At 36.6% G+C, this 21,557-nt stretch overlaps 3 protein-coding genes across 5 annotated transcripts; 1 reads left to right on the plus strand and 2 right to left on the minus strand.

Moving 5' to 3' along the window:
• Positions 1-1,129: 1,129 nt before the first annotated feature.
• On the minus strand, positions 1,130-6,275 carry LOC122346078 (N-acylethanolamine-hydrolyzing acid amidase-like). 2 transcript variants are annotated; one of them, XM_043240748.1, is made up of 12 exons: positions 6,138-6,275; positions 4,946-5,161; positions 4,401-4,565; positions 4,185-4,308; positions 4,021-4,111; positions 3,868-3,944; positions 3,580-3,752; positions 3,414-3,476; positions 3,183-3,249; positions 2,946-2,974; positions 2,070-2,133; positions 1,130-1,721 (listed from the first exon to the last, which is right to left on the minus strand). In XM_043240748.1, exons 2-12 carry the CDS (start codon positions 5,119-5,121, stop codon positions 1,710-1,712), a joined length of 1,041 nt encoding a protein of 346 aa, XP_043096683.1. In that variant the 5' UTR covers positions 5,122-5,161; positions 6,138-6,275; the 3' UTR covers positions 1,130-1,709. The 2 variants fall into 2 exon arrangements, with proteins under 2 accessions (XP_043096683.1, XP_043096684.1); XM_043240749.1 differs by lacking the exon at positions 6,138-6,275 and having other exon boundaries at positions 4,946-5,226.
• Positions 6,231-9,699, plus strand: LOC122346079 (flavin reductase (NADPH)-like). The gene is made up of 4 exons (XM_043240750.1): positions 6,231-6,365; positions 7,166-7,367; positions 7,482-7,646; positions 8,602-9,699. The coding sequence occupies exons 1-4, from the start codon at positions 6,231-6,233 to the stop codon at positions 8,757-8,759; spliced, it is 660 nt and encodes a 219-aa protein (XP_043096685.1). The 3' UTR covers positions 8,760-9,699.
• LOC122346077 (long-chain-fatty-acid--CoA ligase ACSBG2-like) lies at positions 9,424-20,845 on the minus strand. 2 transcript variants are annotated; one of them, XM_043240745.1, is made up of 15 exons: positions 20,715-20,845; positions 18,979-19,059; positions 18,730-18,827; positions 17,758-18,035; positions 17,379-17,467; positions 17,144-17,264; positions 16,628-16,708; positions 16,198-16,347; positions 15,919-16,086; positions 15,602-15,783; positions 15,287-15,520; positions 14,720-14,937; positions 13,831-13,970; positions 13,271-13,514; positions 9,424-12,976 (listed from the first exon to the last, which is right to left on the minus strand). In XM_043240745.1, the coding sequence occupies exons 2-15, from the start codon at positions 19,047-19,049 to the stop codon at positions 12,900-12,902; spliced, it is 2,151 nt and encodes a 716-aa protein (XP_043096680.1). In that variant the 5' UTR covers positions 19,050-19,059; positions 20,715-20,845; the 3' UTR covers positions 9,424-12,899. The 2 variants fall into 2 exon arrangements, with proteins under 2 accessions (XP_043096680.1, XP_043096682.1); XM_043240747.1 differs by lacking the exon at positions 20,715-20,845 and having other exon boundaries at positions 18,979-20,671.
• Positions 20,846-21,557: the final 712 nt, after the last annotated feature.

The raw sequence follows: 21,557 nt of genomic DNA on the forward strand, positions 1-21,557 counted from the left end.
CTTCAAATGCCTCAATGATGGCCCCGCTTCACTTTGTTATTCATTAAACTTTTAAAACCATACGAGCATCCGTCTAACAATCTTTAAAAGTCATCAAAAGTCAGAGATGACTGGAGGGTATTTGTTTTTTTTTTGGAGGAAATACAGAATAACTGAGAATAATAGACTATAGGTTTATAGACTTGTTTGTAGGGTAGGTTGTTCATTAGCTCGCCAGACATCACTATAATTTAGCGTAGTGTTTCAGACATGCTCGTTTTGAGGTTAAACCTCTTAGGAGAGCTCATGCCTTGTGTGCTTTGAATCTTGTTCACAGTAAAATGAAGCACTGCTACTACGAAAATAATCTACTTATAAGACATGAGAATTATAGACATGATATTTATAACATAACTCGCTTTAAATCCTACCCTTATAAAATGGTTCATCACCATACATTTATTATTAGCATTTGGTACATTTTCTATGCATTTATTTGAGTTGATTGTTATTACAAAGGGCTGTGCAACTCATGTCAGCGAAACGCTGTCCTTAAAACTCCAAACCATAAAAGCCTACATGCAGAGATGATGAATCATGTTGGGTAAAACTCACCTTCTTGTTTTCTCTTTTAATCAAGGAAATCCCAGGAACTTTATTTCCACAACATGTGACCCAAAGGAATGTATCCGCCTTCTGTACCCCATCGGTGCTTCAGTTAGTCAAAGCCAAAATTGGAAATGTAAAAAAATGAGCTTGTAAGGACACGAGGAAAGTACGGTCATACGCTTCCCCATGTCCCCCGAGAAATCTTCAACGCCCCCGAGAAAAAATCCAGTATTTTCATTCAAAAAAAAGGGAAGACCCAGTGTCAAACTCCCGAGGCCCTCCGTAGGTATGTTTGTTTGTCTGCGTCTTAACAGACTTCTGTGTAGCTAAATTAAGTGAACAAGCCCTAAAGGGATTAAGGGTAATAGCTTGATGCGACTTGACTGGACTTTTGTAATAGAAATGGCACTTTCCCAAAGGAAGCAGGTTGTTGCTGTGTAAAGTATGGCATATATGTAATAAATCCATAATAATGCAGGACGCACAAACAAGGCAAGAGCATTTCTTATGATTTTGACGTGCACAAGATCCAGAAACCCTCAATGATTCAAATGAATTTTAATATATTGCATTCAGTTCAGTTTGGTACAGTCAGTTCAATTTTGTATTACATGTATAACAGGAAGAATCCATCACATATGCTTTTAATGCATAAATATAAACTTTCAGTAAATATAAACGTGCATGCCTAACAACCCCTTAGCTGTTATAAATTCACTGTAAACCACGGCTTCTTAGGGCTTAATGCTTTAATATATTACAGAAGTATACATTTGTGTTGACAAAAAAGAACAAAAACAGACAATATTATTTCCTTAATATTAAGTTCTTATTTATTAAACAGTTAAAATCAGCTGATATTGTTTTAATTGATTTATTATTATTACTTTTTTTGATGATTCTTTTGAAACATAGCTATTTAGGTGATCATTTAAAAATCTTCTTCTTATTCAAACAGAATATAAGATTTATCACAATATCTTGCAGTCTTATTTTTCAGGTATTAAAATGTGACTAATTTCCGTTGTGAAAAGCAAAAGAGAAGCAGAAGTTGTTGGGTAGTTCATAACTAAACTGGGTGAAAATTATGGCTGAGCTGGTCAAGGCAACAAGGCATTCCATCACATACAGATCTGTAAACAGAAAATAAAGACTGACACAACAGTTTCTTCACTGATGATTGCAAGAAACAGAGGCTTCCAAAGCATATAAAAGACATGTGACCACGTTCACATAAATTCATGTAAAGCAGAGAGACTGATGTCAGATTAGTATTAGCTTCTTACATTATGACAAATGTTGTTTCATCCAATAACATCACTTATATTAGCAAGCCAGCCAGATGGACTTGATGAATGCACGCCACGCAACACGATGGTGGTAACGTATGTAAAGCCAATCGAAAGCAGCGTATGTGTAATAGACGTGTGTTTTAGAATATGTTTTTTAAAAAAGCATGTAGTGTTATGATTTGTTCTTACATCTCGGACAACTGTTTTGTACTTCTCAGGAGCGGCACTCATGACGGTCGTATAAACAGTGATCCTGAAAGGAAGATCATGATCATGCTCACATTAAAACGCTTTATTACACAATGCGATCTTGATACACACTAACACTTATACGCTCCACTAATACTGGCACTTTTGGTAAATACATAAATATGTATGGTTTTTTTTATCCTTTCGATCTCAAAAACCAGTGAAGCAAAAGAAGTTATAGCACACCAGGGTGACTAGGAGCATGAAACTGCCCAGTCATGACTTCCTGTTCCACAGAATCATAAAAATAGGGAACACAAAAACCAAATTCCCTTAATAACCTAAAACGAGGACTAAAAAAACCAAGGAATGCAGTTCAGAACAAGATTGGTTTCAAATCGACTTCAAATGGCACTGGCTTCTGTGGTCAGATGAACAGGGATAAAAAGTTATGAATGTCATCATATGGTTACAATGAACCCGCCAGTACCACCTGATAATAAATCAACTAAACAATGGCAAGTTAGAGTTGAGACTCAGTGTTGAGTTGTTGGGCACCAAACATAAAAGAGGTGAGAGTTCAACACAGATCAATGCTTGGACTGTTCTAATTTACAGCTTAGACAAAGAGTGTCTGTGAAGTTGTATGTGTGAATAGGCAGAGGCTTCACATGACTGGTTTCTGCAGACTCCAGGAAATTCATCAATTCTGCAATGCTTGGTTAGATTCTAACATTATAACCTCCATTAGGAGGAACTATGCTTATGTTTGTACTACTGGTTACCACATCCCAGAAATGAGCACTCTGCGTGAGGCCCTTTCACAACCATAAAATATCATGTGCTAGGTGAAATGCTGCGTTACTGTCCTCTTACCCATTACATACTGGATTCACAGATAAAACCTGTAACAATGAAAAAGAAACGAACACTTAACACATTAGCCAAAAAATGATGTAATAGGATTGTATGCTTTCACAAACACAAGGGAAGTTTCATTAAAGTTGGATCTTTCTTATCTATAATTCAGAAATGACTTTGATTACCGTGCATTAACAATGTAGTCATAAACTAAGACAATAATAGGTAGCTAAAATGGCTTTATTCATGTACCTGATATAGGGAATCCATACTAATATGGTTTTGACCAGTGGCATTTAATGCTTTCATCGCCGCATCTCTAAAAAAAAGACCAGAAAATGTGAAAAGAAATGCTCAAATTGTTGAGTTAAATAATTGCACATTTGAGCTTTCATGTTATTGATAAGATATATATATAATAAATATATAACAATATATAAAATGCATATTTCATGTTACTGATAAAAAGTATAGTCTGCTTGCCTTCGGTCGTCTCGTTTAGGGGCGGGTTTCCAGTGGTCATAATTTGTTTCAACTCTATACCAGCTATTATAAGCAACAGTAAAAATCAGAGGGTTAGTAATGTTTAAACACTAGCAATATATGAATAAGAACCTGATGTTGCAATGAAACAAAAAATGGTGCTTACTTTCCATGAAGTGGATCCAAAGGCCAGATGTCAGCTGATCCGCTCCGGTCTCTGGTTATGACCACACCCTCACCAGCACGAACACCACCCAAAATATAATAAACATCTGTAATGATCGGCACCTTGGCCAGTCTCACTACTGCATCCTGGAAATCCACAGCTGTTTCAAGAGTCTAAAGAAAACCAAAAATGCAGATTTATTCAATGCAAAAGTCCTAAAAGTCGTTTTTGCAGCGGTAAGTAAATACTAAATGATTTTTTGATTTTGGCATGCATACGTTCTCTCACCTCTCGCACTAGCCAGCTAACTGGAGAACTTTTTAGTAAAACTGCTGAAATTATATTCTCCCACCAATGTCCCTTATCTGTAGAAATATAGGTAGAAATTAAAACCACACGAAATTCACTGGACCATCTCTTCAAAATCAAAAATCAACCTACTGCGTTCATTTCCAGACACTGTAAACTTATTGGGGCTCTGTCCTGTCCACAGCCCAACATAACCAGCGAAAGTGGTTCCTCTGTATGCCACCTGCAGAGAAACGACTTGCAGATTCAAGTGTATAATATAATATAACACAATATAATATGTCATTTAATAATACCTTTCCATTTTTAATAAAAAGCACATCTAGAGTAAGATTTCTGAGCACATCGTGGGGATAGTCCAGGTTTCTTCCATGGTATATATTGCCCTTTGCATCTTGAGTTACAATACTGGTGCAAAAGCTTTAAAAAAAAAAAAAAAAAAGAAAAAAATCAAAGCATCCACAATGAATCCATTTCAAGAGAGCTACTGTACCAAAAGGTGCAGCACTTACGCAGATACTTCATAGGCAAAGTTCAACAGCACAATATCTGCAATATCGGTGCCATAGAAGGATGCCATGCCCTGTATTTCTCCAGCATACGGCTGGGGGATGTATTTCTCCAGAGCCTTCACTATAGGTTTAACTGCATCATGAACCCATTTGGGAACAGTTGAACTGCAAAAAAAAGGTTATTAAGACAGGATTGTGGATGATAGGAAACATCTTTACAAAGTTAATGAATATATGCTAACACTTATTCTCACTATATTTAACTAGTTGCTTATTAGCATGTCTATTATTAGCATACTGGCTCTTTATCAGTGCTCAAGCATATTTTTCATAACCATATTCTACATCCCTAATCCTGCCCAACACCTAAACCTAATAACTCCCTCACTCACTATTACTAACAAATCAGACGTGTATTCCTATTTCAACGCATTGCAGACCTATTTGGTTATACAGTCTGCACGTAAACTTTTTAAACTCGTCAGCTAGGTGAAAGCATCTAATGAGTGACCTGGTTCCGGTCACTGGTGCTGTCCGATACTTACTCGATCACTTCAGATGCGGCTTTTCTCAAGAAGTCGATGTCGTAGAGGTTCTTGAGGGGAGCCCAGCGCTGAAAGGCAGGCTCGTCCAGGCTGATGTTCACCACCGGAGGAGAGAGATCAGCCGTCGATGCGCTGAAAACCGTCACGCCGAGGAACAGGCAGACCGCCAGCTTCATGGTGAATACTCAACACGATCTGTCCTTGTGATGGGGACATCTGAAATGCAAAAACAAAGAGTCCGTCACAGTCTGCCCAACTTCTGTATTTGAAAACGGAACTGAAGTGATTGTTGTGACAGTAACACATTGACCACTAGGGGAGTTTGTGTTCGACTGAAGGCCCTTTTTTGATTTATTGTCGCGTGAAATCAAAGAAGTGCTTTACGCTTAAAGCCTCGCTTTGAATAAATTCACTGTCAATCATGAATCATCAATGTTTCCAAATCTCCAATCATTTCAGTACAATACAGTTCGCGTTACTGAGGCTGCGTACATTTTTTGAAGACTTTTATTAGTTCCTCATTTACACATTTCTGTGGTCACGGTATTTGAGAACAAACAATCTGCAGAAGCGCACGAGATGTGTTGAATATTATTCGGGTGTTTTTTTTTTTTTTTTTTTTTTTGGAGAAACAGGACTCCTGCGTGGAGTTCTCGTCCTGCGCATGCGCACTCGGGTCCACAAGAGCGAAAGTTAAGTCAGCAGCTGTTTGACAGCAGACAGCGCGTGCAAGTGTTTACTGGTGCGTTGCCACCCACACCATCAGGAGCGATTTTAGAGTGAGTTTGCTTGTTGTTAGGAATACTTTTTACTGATATATGCGTTTTTTTCCCGGCGATAACTGTAGGTTGGACACTGGGCTCTTTGCACATCTCTGGTGATCCTCAGTTACACAGCGCGCTTTTGTTATGATGTGCGTCACGTCACCTAAGCGTGTTGTTTTCTTATGTGTTTGTGCACTGAAGGCGGGTGTAAATGTTTTATTTTGTCATCCATCGATATCTTCCCTCGCAAATGTGTTTTTCCCTTAAAACCACGTTTTCAGTTTTAACGTGTCCGCAAAGACATCTAATGTTTTGTCCTTGAGGAGGAGTCTTGATACGATACATATCATACGATCGGGTCATTTCCGGACATTAGATAAGCAGGCTATATATCACAAGCAGAAGATAGCTCAAACTTTTCCATTTACCTTTTTTTTCCTGTAAGAATCACGATTCATATTTGTATCCCTTTCTCTAACACATTGTCGTGTTGTAGCAGGAAGGTCCCGTCCGGAGAAATCATGAAGATCGCTGTTCTTGGCGCGACTGGTCAGACCGGACTGGAGCTGGTCAGTCAGGCTCTTCAGCAAGGACACTGCGTCACGGCTGTCGTCAGAAACCCGGGAAAACTCGCGCTGACGCACGAGAACCTCAAGGTAAAACTGAAGGAGGAAAGACTATGTTCTTATTGTTTGTTTGTTTGTTTTTAACGCATAGGGACATTGTTCATGAATCGCTCCAAGGTGTAGGAATGGGTTAGATTGCAGGTTCACAATAACATCATTTTGCAAGGTCCTTCATCCCAAAACGAATAGTTAATATAAAGCATGAGTTTAATAAGTTCATATTTTCTTTCTTATTTAGTTGCTTCTAAATGATGATATCTAGTACTTTATATCTAGTCTTATTTAAATTTGGCACAATGGCTGTTGAATTGGAAGAATATTAGAATTCTAAGTTCAAAAAAAAAAAAAAAAAAAAAAAAAATATATATATATATATATATATATATATATATATATATATACAATATATGTGTGTGCATCTCTTTAATGCATAACTTATTGCATACTGTTTGTAAGTGTTTGTTTTATCTTTTATTTTACATGTTATATTAGTTTTTGTGCAGCGTCCCTGAAAAAAAAGACAGCTAAAAATTATGCATAGCGATCAATTGGGCCATAAAATTTCAATGCGTTTCATTTTACGGGTTGATACCATCACATGATTTGCATGCCCCTCATTTCTGTGTGGGAAGTGAAGATTTTTAAGAACTGCTATTAGGGCACAGCTATTCCGAATAACGAGACAATTCACACTCAGCTGCCTGCTGTGGGACTGCAATGTGGATTTGTTCCAGTCCAGATGATGCACATTTTATCTTAGATTTTCAGTAATCAGTAACTACAACCAGCATGCAGCCTCAGTCATGTACTGTTTAACCGCATTCCCTCAGGTGGTTGAAGCAGACATATTCTCAGAAGACAGCCTGAAATTGCATTTCAAAGGTCAGGATGCTGTACTGTCCTGTCTTGGCTTTCCTCTCTCTTTTTTATACGGAGTCACTGGCTACACCCAGTCCATGAAGGCGGCATTAAATGCCATGCGTGAAGTCAAAGTCAATCGAATCATCACCATGACCTCATGGTACACTGACCGTAAGTGCTGCTATTATGTACGATGTGCAAAACTGAAGGGTCTTTTCTTCACAGTGTTTTTGGTCTAATCATTTGACCGGTGTAGTAATCGGATTGCTATGACATTCTTCACAGCTAATTCAGGCTCCAATTCTTCCTTTCTCATCCGCTTCATGTTGCTTCCCATGATTAGAAGTGTTCTGAACAACATGTATGAAATGGAAAACTTTCTCAAGCAGACTGACGACATCAACTGGACTGTTGTCCGTCCACCTGGTCTCAAGAATATACCAACAACAGGTGTGTGTGTGTGTATATATATATATATATATATATATATATATATATATATATATATTTAAGGAATAGTTCACCCAAAAATGAATATTACCCCATATTTTAGTCCCCCCCAAAGCCATCTTAGGTGTATATTTATATTCTTTCAGATGTCCGAGAGTTTTTTTGAAGCTCCATAAATTGTATATACTTTTGTAGAACTAACGTCTATGCCTTCAGGGGGTTAACCCATGTCTTCTAAAGCAGATCAGTGTCTTTTGTGACAAAAAAAAAATTATATTTTTTAAACTATAAACAGAAATCACTGACATCGATCGTGTTCGAGAGGGGGTTGAGTTCGGCTTCTTGGCTGACCTCTGAACATGTTTTGACGTAAGCTGCATTTGTAGCATAAGCTAAGAAGAGATTAGACGAATGAGGATAGAACAATACTAAACGCAGATAACTAATTAAAAGTCGAAAACGTTTCACTATAAGAACGAAGCTTGCTTCATTCGTCAATACATGGAGGTCAGCCAAGAAGCTGGAGCTCAACTCTCTCATGAACACATTGACAGAAGTCAGTCATTTGTGTTTATAAGTTTAAAAACTAAATTGTTTTCGTTACAAAAACTCATCGCTCTGCTTTAGAAGACTGCTTTAGTGTTAACCCCCCGAAAGCGTATAGGTTAGTGTCACGACGGATATGTATGATTTACAGAGCTTTTAAATAACGCCCGTTATCCACCCGCATTACCAAGTTTGGAAAAGCCAGGATACAAGAAAGTCGTATACACGTAGCATGGCTTGGGGGTGAATAAAAAAACTGGGTTTTGATTATTGGGTGAACTATTCCTTTAAGCGATATATAAAATGCTTTTAAAAACTGACAAATGAATTATTATTGGAAGTTTGCTTTTGCTGCAAAGCCGTTAGTTTACCACAGAATTTCGTGTTATTTTTCTTGTTGTTTTCAAAGCCGACGAGTTCCTCACTCATGAAGGTTATTATGTCCCTGATGAAAACGGCCTGCCGATCGGTCAGTCTGTGTCCAGAGGAGATGTGGCTCGTTTCATGCTCTCTCTACTCAGTAACAACGCTTGGATGAAGAAAGCTGTTGCTATCATCACCAAATGAGTTTTCACTTCGCTTTATTTTCATTACTTGTTTAGCACTTGCCAAAGAGCTTTTAACAGTTCGATTCAATGTATAAATCATTCTATTTTTTCATTTTATTATTTTAAATCAAGCTGCAGTACTTATTCAGTACATCTGGCTTTTTGTCACACAGTCAGCAGTTAGCAAGGTCTGTCAGACTTATAATATGTTTGTCTCATACATACAGTTTCCATGTACTAATTTCTAAAGGATTTAAAACATTTCAGAATTACAAGAAAATATAATTCATAAAATCATAAAACATATTTTAGGACATTTAAATGGTTTTGAAATGAAAATGAAGAGCAACGAATTAAATATTATTACTTAAAACAGCCACATTTTTATTAACATACTCAAAACATACTCCTTCATAATCATTTGTAGTTTACTAATATCTAGCCTATATGCATATTTGTTGAGTTACTGCATAATACAAAACACATCGGTGTTGGGGCGTTTTACAATACATTACTGACAAGACACGAACAGTGCAGGTTATTGATTTCTTTGTATTGCAATTGTTTTACTTGAATATTTTATGCTCATTTATGTATTATCTATTTTTTTGTTTTGTTTTACAGCTATGTTACATACATTCTTAGAAGTTTAGTTTGAAATTAAAAAAGATAAATAAGATAAAAAAGATAAATAAGGCCTGAGCACACTGATGGCGGCCTGCTATGAAACATAAAGTTGTAAGCTATGTATGAAAATGTAAAAATGCATCAATGAAGTACACTACAACAAATAACATGTAGTTCCTTACACTAAACACTAGATGGCTCTTCACATTGCTTAAAGCCACTGGAAGTAATGTCTCCATTTGGTGAAACAGGCAGTTTTGAATGAACACACAGAAATCTGCTTGTGTCTTATGACCACGTGACCGCAGTGCCCAATTAAATTTAAGAATAGCTCTTGTGTTTTTTCTTTTCTTTTCTATTGTTAACATTCTTGATAACAAAGGTATGGTTAAAAAAAAAAAAAAAGAAGTTCAAAAGCAATACTATTATAAACACACAGCGGCTTGAACATTCTGCTAAAGATTTACTTTTTTGTTGCCTGGTAGTTTAAAAGACATACAAGTTTCAAACAACATGAGAGTAAATTATGACAGGATTTTCATTTTGGGAACAACTATGACTTTAAGATTTGTGCGAGATTTCACTCAGTAAATAGGTATGTTGTAATTTTCTAAATATATGAGGTAAATCCAAACACGAGTCATTTTTGGGGTCAAAGTTTTTAAACTAGTCAGTCTGTTTTACCACAGCCAAAGGCAGTCATTGCACGCCCATGAGGGGACATTCCCCAGAGCCAGAGCCAGTCTGACCAGTCACCAAACCTGCACAGGTTCAGAAGGACGAAATGCACAACCTTTGGCCTAATCAGCATTACATTAGCTTTATATTCATTTAGAGCACAAAGGTGGGAATAGATGTAGTTGATTCTTGTTTAAATCAAAGTCCAGCTTTTGATGTCATCCGGTCAGTGATATAGTAAAGAAAATTTGGTTCATTTCCAGCACTTTTATTACTGGTGAGGTTATGCAAACTGATGACCTCATTTGATTGCATCTACTGTACATGAATTGTGATCTGAGGACTTAATGAATAGATATCATGTTTGATAATCAGAACAGCAATAATGTGTCATGTTGAAGGGATACGTTGAATAACTGGGGGACATGAGAATTGTTTACATTTAAAAATATTAAGGCGGCATAAGGGTTACTAAAGCACAATACCATTGCCAAAACATACAGCACATCATTACATTTTTGAAGTTTTTCTTATTTCATTTACAAACTAGGGCATGTAAAAGAATGTAAAAATATAAAAATATCTATTATTGTATGCCATGTACAAAATTAACTTTGGCATACAAAAAAAAACTTAAAGCGGTTGATTATATATATTTTTTTCCTTTTGCACTTTTATTCCTTTGGAATTCTCAGCACATAGAGACACCTACATATTAAAATAAAAGACTGTTGCCTGAACTTGAAAATAACCAAACCAAATTAACAGAAAACTGGCTAAAACCAAATGAATGCATTACTTTAGTCCAGGTAAAGGGGGAGGTGTTAGAAACTATGTAGTCTCTTTTCTAGCACTTTAGATACAGTTGCTCCTTTACACTTAAGAAAGATGAAAGAAAATATTGGTATAATGAACACACTCGCACCCTAAAGAGAGCAGCCTGGAAAATGGAGCACAGCTGGAGAAAAATAAACTAGAGGTATTTCGTATAGCCTGGCGGGAAAGTACCCTATCGTACAGAAAAACATTAAAAACAGTGATTAAATTAATGAAAAATAAAGCATCAACAGGTGCTGACAATCTACAAGATCACAGCAGTAATGAACTACTTTATGTCAAGATCGATACTATCAGAGATTGTATTCATGCTATAGATTCACTATAGATGTATTCAGTGCACTATAGATCCCGTGAAGAAAAATTCCACTCATTCTCTATCATAGGAGAGGAAGCATAGCACAGATTTGTTAAATCTAAACCATTATTATTAATTCATCATTGTCATTGGGATGTCCCCAAAACCTTAAAACTGGCTGCTGTTGGTACAGAATAGTACAGTGGGATTAAAGCCGATACATTTTTCAGCTGGATGTAGTTAGGAAGTCATATATAAAAGTAGGAATGCTATATAGACAGAATAATGAGCTGTAATTGAACCTACATGTCATTGTATATCCTAAAATCTAATCTCTCTAAAATACTTTCAGTAATTATAGTTCATTGGCTTTTACAGCCAATGAACTGTTATAGCACCAGACGTATTCAAAAGAAATTCCAACAATAGGTAATGCAGAACACAAAACAGATCAGTCTCAATGAAACTGTCTGAAAATGTTAACAATAGAAGACGCTTTTATGTAGGGATGATGTTTCTTGCTTGTGTCTCTACATTACCTCAAAACTGGTTCGGGAACACAATATAAACAATGCATGGGGGTGGGGAGGGGGTAAACACATTGTGCCTGTAGTGTTGTACCTTTTTAGAGAGCCGTTTTGTTTTGTTTGAGAGCAGACACACACAGGCAGACAGGAGCATTTCATCAGGAGGTTTCCCTGCACCTACTCATACTATCACTCCCATAGTCACAAATGTAGTTAAATAACGAATTCTGAGGAAACATCTCTATATCCTTTATCGCTCAAAGACAGTTTACACCTCTCAACATGTTTTTTAAAATTTTTTATTCCATAAGGTAGTCATCTATAAAAGGAAATAAACAAATGCATACTTTGCTCGTAGTGTTCTAATTATATTATTTATTTATATATTCCAGCATCTCCGCTTATAAATATTCAATGTGCTGGGTGAAATTTCAACAGCAAGAGAACGAACAATTGTCACATGCTTCTTAACAGTTCGGCTGTAACTGTTTAAAGGACCAACAATACTCTGTGTGCGAGCAACAGCACTGATCTGTACAGACAGCATGACACTCAATCTAAGCCTATTTATATTTAGACACATTTACTTCTTAACAGTAATATGCACAGTAATTGCACAGTGATACCACTTACATACAATAAACTTCATTTTCATATATTGTACAGAATATACAGAACCAGATATAATGGCAAACAGAGAGATATAAAACTGATTAATTGGCACTTTGTAAAAGATAAAGATATGTTTTATATTAGGTGGCCTTAACCACTATGTGCTTACATTTAATAAATTAATAAGTTGGTACAATGCATTTATTGTGTACATTAATTACATCTGTAATTAGTTTCTTTAATTACACTGATAATTACACTTGTTTACCCTTCCCTTATACCTTAACCCACCCTTAAACTTACCCATACTACCACTCTGTCTCTAACCTTCTCAATAGCAGCAGAAGTGTTTTGCAATACAATATGAACACAATAAGTACACTGGACTTATATATTGATGTAAGTATATATAGTATTTAAGACCACTTAATATAAAATGGCAGCAAAGGTAATAAATCTATTGGTAGAAAATGATGCAAAGTTTGTGTAAAATAATAAGTAAAGTGTTATAATAGTGAGGTCCAATGGAAGCCCTGGAGTGAGCGAAATAGATTACTGATCAAATATTGGAGTTCTTCTGTTATTCACCATAAAATTTGTTTATATCTTCTTCGTACATTTTACTGACGACAGGTCTTTTGAGCTTCATGGTTGGACCTGAGAAAAACAACAACAAAAAAACTTCAAATCTAATGCATCCATCGGACTGTTTACATAGTTGACTATAATTACGCATTTAGGAATGCAGTTAGGCAAATACATATTCAGTTCCGTAAAGAAACGTGAGATCTACTGACACAAATGCTTCTCATAGCTGTCTGTCACACTGACAGATAAAAGTACTTCTGCAGTATATAATAATATAATAATCATATACATCCATGTATTAGATACGGTAATAATCACTTGTTCCGTTTTTTATCTATGTCTATATGAAGAACTAACACTTACCAAGTTCTCCACCGGATATGGAGAAGTCTCGTTGAAGGATGGTCCACTTTTGGACTCTCTGGGCATTGGAAGTAGCTTTGGCATTTATGCAGTCTATGCCCTCCTGGATGGCTTTGTAAATGGCTGGTTCTTTTTTGTTAATGATTTCTGAGACTTTGCTGGCAATTACACCATGCCGCCGACAAAACTCCACAGCTAACGGGGTCAGTTCATCTGTGGGGTCTCCATTGTCATCAACGTTACACTAAAAAGAAAACAAATTAGCAAAGATTTTTTGATAGTTGATGGTATGAACGCATCATTTGGTAAAATGTGCAAATTTAAGTGTCTCATTAAAGAATAGTTCACGCAAACATTTTGACTGCTAAAAAATATCTCACCTTCACGTGGTGACGTTGTTTGTTCATTGGAACAGGTTTGGAGAAATTTGGGATTACGTCTCTTGCTTACCAATGGATCCTCTGTGATCCTCAAGTATAAAGCTAAATTTCTCCAAACCTGCTCAACGACCTCCTGAGGATAAAGAAATTTTCATTTTTTTTTAATAAATGTAGACTCACCTTGAGTGTAAGTAGCATAGACAGAAACTTCTTTTTATCTCCAACCAGCATGACATTGCTGATGATTGACACCTCTTCTTTTAATGCATCCTCAATAGGGACAGGTGGAATATTTTCTCCACCAGCAGTAATGATCAATTCTGGTCAATAAGGCAGACACGTATAAGCAAATGTTTATGGGTTGTAGCACTACAGTTTATGCATAAATGCATTATTAAACATATAATGTCCATATAAGTAATCAACAACTTTAAATCAGCAGTTTTACAAATCATGCTTCATTTTCTTTTTGAATGTTTTGTTGGCAGTACTCCAGGGGAATGTAAGTCGTTCCCTCAGTAAAGCTGTTTTGCACTACCAATACTAGTCAGCTGAACTCTGGATAATTCTTTTTTTAGATGTTCAGAAGTAAAATGTTAATTCAGTAAGGTCTTATAAACAGGCAATGTCTTATATAAATGTTTATTATTCACTAATAAAACCGTTCTTAAAACGTCCCAAAAAATGAATATTGTCATCATTTACTCAACATCATGTCAGTCCAAACCCTGTATGAATTTCTCTCTTCTGTGGAACATAATTAGAGAAATTTAAGAAAATTTTGGTAACATTCTAGAAAATACCTTTTGTGTTCCACAGAAGAAAGTCATTTGGAACAACTTGAGGGTGAGGAAATGATGACAGGATTTAGTAGCAGTACCTTTGTCATGAATTCAGTAATATCTAGCAGTATTAATTTCTGTCCTGTTTTATTATTTCATATACTACATCTTTAACTGACTTTATTTAAATCCCTGTGATTAAAAATACCTCAGAAACCAAGTTGGTGGGCATTGTTTTACCCTTATTTTACAAATGTGAAATTCTCTATTTTGATGTGTATTTCTACCTTTTATTCTGCCAGTGATGAACAGGAAGTCATCTTTATCATGTTTGCCCAGGTCTCCCGAGTGAAGCCACCCATCTGTATCCAATGCCTCCTCTGTCTTTTCTGGCATGTTCAGGTATCCCATAAACACATGTCTCCCCCAGAAACAGATCTCACCGGTCCCATCAGTTTCTGGCTTGTCTAACTTAGTTTTGCAGCCAGACAACACCTTACCACAACTGGAAGAGAACAAAACATGAATGTCACATACAACTATACTGTATCTGCAAATACTGCTAATGTAACCAATGACTTTCAACCAATTTATCCAAGTGGAAGATTTAAGTCAAGTTGAGTTGATCAAATTAATATGAACATGATGGGGCAATGTATCAAACAACGTCTGTGTTATTTTAACACTGCTATCTATATTTATGTTATTTAGTTTTCAATCAAAGAATGCCTTCTAGTCAGTTAAAAGAATGGTCAATTCAAATGTTTTTAAAGAACTGTTCTTTAAAGTACAGTTATGTCATTTAAAACATTTATGTAATTTCAAATACTGCAGGAATGTTAATTGACTCTGACCTCATAATGCGATATCCCCCAGCCCAGGAGATGGTATGAGGTCCAGTGCTCTCGCTCATGCCGTACAACTCAAAGAGAGGTATGTAAAGGCTCATGAAGTACTCCAGTGTGTCTTTGGTGATCGGAGCTGCGCCTGTGAAACAAGCCTTACAGCGGTCAAGACCCAGAGCTTTTCTGACGTTCTTGAAAACCAGGGCATTGGCCAACGTGAAGCCCCACGGCACTGAGGAATCACTGCAGACAAGTCACGTGAGCTGTGAGATTCTTTCAGATGTTTCAATGCACAACTGAATCCATGGCACTTTTAAAACTCACCCATTCATGGCATTATAGCTAGCTTGAAGTCCGATCCCCTTGGCCCAGTCTGCAATTTTCCTCTTTGCGATGGACGACTTCGCACCAACGGCTTTCATTGCTTCCTGCATTTTTTCCCACACTCGAGGAACTCCCAAAAAGCTTGTGGGACGAACCTCTCTCAGAGTGTTGGCCAGAGAGCCCTGCAGTGAGTTTAACAGATCATGGTTATTAAGTTGTGCTTCCTCGTTCGTAGAAAAGCGTTGTCTGCTGAATAAGTTCATAGAAATCTAGAAATATAACTATTTTCCAAAAATAAATTGTGGAAGCGTTTTAACCTTCAGAGCATCTGGCTCGGCGAAACTGGTTACGCCTGCAAACATCATGCAGAGCCAAATGTCTATGATCTGGGCTGCCACGTGACTCAAGGGCAAGTAGCTCACAAGTTGTTCCTCAGCCATCTTCAGATTGAGCATGCGTCCTCCAACACCGGCTGTCCAAGTGATCTGAACAGAGGAGGGAGGAATATTAGACTTATCAGACGTGATTAATTACAATCGGCATTGACTTAAGTGCTGACCTATTCGCTTATTCGTGACATTTTAATTGGTACTCACATTATCGTGGCTGAGCATGACCCCTTTGGGATTTCCTGTGGTGCCTGATGTGTAGATTAATGTGCAGCACTCGTTGGCCTTTTGACTGTCTATCAACACATCCAGCTCAGAATCAGGGACGTCCGCTCCTAGCTTCATAAATTCAGCCCACTGAGAAAACAGCAAATTGAAGCATACATCAGAAGAGCTGCCCGATTATTTGGTTAGTAAACATTCTGGAAATATTTTGCTGTTCGTGTTACTTGACCAGAGTTTTCTGAGAAAAAAACTGTAAATTCTGATACTTCCTTGTTTGGGAACAAACATTACAGATCTGTAATTATCAGTGAACCTGCATCTGTATTTAGTTACATGTACATGTTTTTTTAATGTTTTTACAACCATATAACATTCAGAGCCATTTTTATTGTATTATTTGGCAAAAACGTACCGTATAAACGTTTGGTACTTTCTGCTCCAGTTCACCTTTGTACTGAACAATAGCCTTCAAATGTGGCAGCTGATCTTTGACCTGTAAGGACAATGAAAGGAAACTGATTAGTATTTCATAAGAAGATTAAGTCATTTAATATATACATATATATATATATATATATATATATATATATATATATATATATATATATATATATATTTTTTTTTTTTTTTTTTTTTTGTGTGTAATGTTTGTGATAATACATTAAGGTTATTTACTGACTTTTCATTGACTATGTGAGGTGAGGTTTAATGTCATTTTATTCTTGTTGGATCCAACTGCATCAGTTTTTTTCTGAGAACTTGACTCATAACTGTTAATACATTTTTTTGTTACTGTAAGAATACAATTATAATACCTCTGTACTCACAATTCTAAAAGTTTATATCGAATCAGTTCTCATGTTAATGTCTTTCTAGGATGAATCATTTATAGCATTAATCATCCACTAAAAGGAAGCTGTTCGGGTACCTGGAGGATTTTGGTCAGTTGTTTGTTGTTTTCCACAACTACAACATTAGCTTCACAGTTATGAGCGACGTACTGGCAGGCCTCTGGAGAGTTAGTGGTGTAGATTCCAGTGGCCAGCCCCCTGTGACAAAACAAGACATACATTGAGAAAACTAGACTATCAGATCACAAATGCTATTAAAATGTCTTTTCCTCATTCTCTAAAAGATGAACTTTTAACAGATTAAATGAATACCCTGCTAGGATACAGCCGATATTGGCTATAAACCATTCAGGAGAATTGAAGCCCAGAATACCAACACCATGGAATTGCTCCAGGCCAAGCTAGAGTACACAAAGAGTACAAATAACTGAATATGCAAAAGCATTTCACTAAAACTTTGATAAAGCAATAAAACTAGAGTTCTGAATCCTTACAACCTCGAGCCAATAGTTTGATGATTTCACAAACAATAAAGGAACGTCATTCAAAACAATCGTGCTTGATTACCTTCAGCAAATACTATTGACACCACAACACGATTTTTACACCATTCCATGCACGAAGTAAACAAAACATAAAAGCAACAATACATTTCATGCACTGCGAAAAATGAAAAGGTGTGAAGTCAAACCTTCAGAAAGCTTTTGGCTGCCGCTCTTGCATGTTGATAGTACTCCTTATAGGTCAGAGTGACCCACGTTCCATCTTTCTTCGCACGGAGGGCAGGATTGTCTCCGTACTTCTGCACTGTAGCCCGGAACATCTGATGGATCGTTATCGGAGCTTCTGAGCCAAATCCCGATGTCTCCATCCTCAGTCTGACAGGCTTGTCTCTGGCTGCGCTCCATAGCTCCTGGGCTGGAGCAAGACACACATCTCCAGCCGTCAATGGTATTGCCGGTTCAACGCCTTTATGATCCGGACAGCAAGGACAAACAGGAGACATGATTATATTTTACAAGTGCTTCTGAAATGTATCGCAAATTTATAGATGAATCTTCTGCAGGCTAAGCAAGAAGAGATCCGTCCGTTCAGGCAGCTGTCCTCGTCTCCTCTCACACTCTGTAGAGTAGTGAGGAACTAACAGCTTTACAAGAATGCAGATACAGGTCAGGTTACTGGCAGGATATGGTAGGTGTTTCTCACCAATCAGGTTTCAGGTATACGACAGGTTAAAAAATTGACAGAACAAATTTAGTTTTTATCATTAACTTGAATGGTTTAATATATTGCAAAACAACGGCGAGTATCCCATTAAATGAAACTTGCATTTTGAAGTAAAAAGACCAATTTTCTTGTTGAAATAAAAACTCCAACCTTCATTTACAATTTGCAGCTACATACAATTTTACATGATAAATTCTATCTTTGTTTATTCTTTTTTATATAAATGGTTGTAATTATAAAATGAAAACTTTAATTCAAAAATCATGTAATTTGTCATTTTCACAAGATCGTATTACGTTGAGAAGGACTGTGAAAAATCTATGTTTAATATTTGTCAGCAAAGACCAATAAACACTGAACGTTCTTCAGTATTTATGCAAAATGGTTGCATTTCTGATATGCAGACGTGTGGTGAACACCCATGTGAAGACTGTACCTGTGTCATTCTTCATCACAGGGAACGAACAATCGCCATTTTCTTGGTTTTTGGAGTCACTGAGTGCCACGGTCTGATATTCTTCAGTTTTAACAGAACTAGCAAAAAAGACAATTTTCTTTTTAACATTACTTTATACAGGATATCATAATTAATACATCGATTTAAAAAAATAACCAGTACATTATCAAGTATTTCAGTACTGGAGGTGGACAGAGATGACATTTTTCATTGATCGAGTCTACATACCCTTCAGTATCATATCCAGAGGCAGGAGTTTCCTGGGGATCACTCTGTGATTTACACTCATCAGCAGACATGGTACAGAGTCTCAAGATGACAAATGAAATAAAATATTATTACAAAACCCTGCGTTCACGAAGTAGTGACCAAATACAATACAGAAAAATATCATATAAATGTCTAACGTCTTCTGTTCAGTCAAACGTCTCTCGCACCAGTGGTTTCAAAATGTCATTTTATCTTTTATATGTACCCCAGCTCTTGCAAAATACTAAGCAATATGTGCCAGATGATGAAAGCGGCAGACGAGAGGTTACTGTCAATGACTAGCCTTTCACCAACATTAGGAAATTCTGATTGAGACAGTACTATGTTAAGTAGTCTAATGTGCATATCTTTAAATCTAGAACTAAACAAAAAAAATGTGTTTGTTAAGGTTTAGTCATACAACATGTACGCATTTGTGAAGTTTGTGTAAGTATGCCATCTAGAGTATGTTGAAGTAAATAGTGCGTTTGACACTTGAAAGGGACGGTTAACCTATAAGTGAATCCATCTTTACTTGGCTGAGCACAAAACATCCCCAACAATGGAAGTCATTGGCTACCGTCAACTGTTTGGCTACTGACATTCTTCAAAGCATCTTGAAAGACAGTCGTTTGGAGCAACTTCAGTGTGAGTAAGTGATGATGACAGAATTATCACTTTTCGGTGAGCTGTCCCTTTAATTTGAGTAAAATGGCCATTGCATTGTGCTGCATTTTTTAAGCCTGGGAATGACGGCTCCAGAAGTTCATAACTTGACTACTCAAGATTACAAAAGGACAAAGTTCACAATAATTACAACACAAGTGTGGGCACATCGTGATCTGTGTCCAACTGAACTTCTCCACAGATGGGAAAAACTCTGAGACTGACACAATTCATTACTGATCGAGGACAACGATACAGCCCTCAATAATCGGGTGAAGTAATTAGCTGGTTTTAAGGAATCGGATCCTAATCTGCATTTAAAGGTGTGGGAGTTGAGGTGTCAGGTTTAGTATTCATTCATTTATTCACGTGGGCAGCTTTTCACAAAGCACCATGGCACTGTTAAGTGCATCGAAGCATTAAAAAAATCAGGAAATGGAAATACGCTTGCTTGTAAAAGAAAGTAATAATAATAACACAGTCATAGTGTGTCATTTCTATAATGCAAAGCTAATGTTCACAATATTTAAAGTGATGAAAGAGAAACAAACGATACACCATCAGCGGCTGGCATTCTGTCACACTTTGAGGTAAATCTCTATGGAAATCAATCAGGTAACTAAAACAAGGATTGAGATAAGGAAGAAAACACAAAAGTAAAATGAAATAACATACAGAATAAAGTTTAGGATCCCAAATAATGTTATTAGAATTTTATGTACACTTCTTTTTTTCAAAAAAAGGCTACCTTTGTACTTTATGGTCAAAAAGAAAATAATTAAATATCAAATGTACCTTGTGACAACTGGCTTTATCGAAATGAATATGTTTCAGTCAAAATATCTCCACACGTTCAATTAAACAACTAATTATTAACTTATATTTACTAATATTTACTAAAACCCTGGGTATAATTCTTTCTTTGACAGTTTACCTCAAGCACACCTGCCGAAATGTCATTCTTATGAGTTCGCAGACGTTTTATCTTTATAACACATTAATATAGCTTGCTTAATAATGTAAACAAAAAGCGATAGAAGTTGACTTACATGTTTGAGCGTGTCTTTCCTCGTCAGTGCTGTCGGAAATAGCAGTCAGAGCAGGTGTGAATGAAAGACTTCTGCCCTGTGCACTACTACATGTGTTTATCAGGTGCTCCATTCAAACCTATGGGCAGCGTGTCACGTGACACGAGGAGAAGGCGTCCGCGCCCGCTTTTCTTTATTAAACCATCACTGCATATACGCTTTTTGTCGACGAAATGTATTGTTGACGTTTTTTTTTAAACAATGCACATACAACTTACGGTATTAATGTCTGTCGCGGACTTAATACGGAAATTAAAGACATTTGAACTCATATGGCATGTCATGCAAATTTTCTACTGTTGCCATTTTAATAAAATTTGCGTTCTAAAATAACTTCCTATTCAGCTTGTATAGAATTTGCAATGCATTTCAATAAAAGTGTCTGTAGGCTACCAATGCTCATCAATTCATGCGTGCAGACATGCTTTTGAAGTTAAATTAAGAGTTGTTCATTAAGATTGTTACATAAGCTGCAAGGTCATAAAGGCGATGATATGAAAGAGATTGTGATTCCACTAAATTTTCGAGCGGATAAGATAAAGCAAAACTCATTATTGATAAGACATCCGTGAACATTTACCTTTTTGCAACCTTCACCTATTGAAAATCTTTATATGAAATGACCATTATGTTTTACCACACTCCACAAATCCTAAAGAGTTTTATTAAATTTGGGTTAAACTTAAATGAGTTAAACCGAGTTATGAAAGGCTCAGATCTGTATGTTTAAAATATTAAGATTTTTATTGCTCTGCATTGCGTGTCTTCTTCTAGTCAGTGTTGGTACAGATGCAACCGATGTTT

This window comes from Puntigrus tetrazona, chromosome 5 (assembly GCF_018831695.1).
Source record: "Puntigrus tetrazona isolate hp1 chromosome 5, ASM1883169v1, whole genome shotgun sequence".
In the NCBI taxonomy this organism is placed as follows: Eukaryota; Metazoa; Chordata; class Actinopteri; order Cypriniformes; family Cyprinidae; genus Puntigrus; species Puntigrus tetrazona.

What these genes read in the sequence shown, in the direction of transcription:
- LOC122346078 (XM_043240748.1), bottom strand. Translation starts at nt 5,121, where the DNA reads ATGAAGCTGGCGGTCTGCCTGTTCCTCGGCGTGACGGTTTTCAGCGCA. An exon ending in GCCGCATCTGAAGTGATCGA is followed by an intron (nt 4,566 to 4,945) that starts GTAAGTATCGGA and finishes TTTTTTTTGCAG; the next exon opens with TTCAACTGTTCCCAAATGGG. An exon ending in TTTTTATTAAAAATGGAAAG is followed by an intron (nt 4,112 to 4,184) that starts GTATTATTAAAT and finishes GTTTCTCTGCAG; the next exon opens with GTGGCATACAGAGGAACCAC.
- LOC122346079 (XM_043240750.1), top strand. Translation starts at nt 6,231, where the DNA reads ATGAAGATCGCTGTTCTTGGCGCGACTGGTCAGACCGGACTGGAGCTG. An exon ending in TGACGCACGAGAACCTCAAG is followed by an intron (nt 6,366 to 7,165) that starts GTAAAACTGAAG and finishes GCATTCCCTCAG; the next exon opens with GTGGTTGAAGCAGACATATT. An exon ending in GACCTCATGGTACACTGACC is followed by an intron (nt 7,368 to 7,481) that starts GTAAGTGCTGCT and finishes CATTCTTCACAG; the next exon opens with CTAATTCAGGCTCCAATTCT.
- LOC122346077 (XM_043240745.1), bottom strand. Translation starts at nt 19,049, where the DNA reads ATGTCTGCTGATGAGTGTAAATCACAGAGTGATCCCCAGGAAACTCCT. An exon ending in TCTGGATATGATACTGAAGG is followed by an intron (nt 18,828 to 18,978) that starts GTATGTAGACTC and finishes CTTTTTTGCTAG; the next exon opens with TTCTGTTAAAACTGAAGAAT. An exon ending in GGGGGATATCGCATTATGAG is followed by an intron (nt 14,938 to 15,286) that starts GTCAGAGTCAAT and finishes GTTCTCTTCCAG; the next exon opens with TTGTGGTAAGGTGTTGTCTG.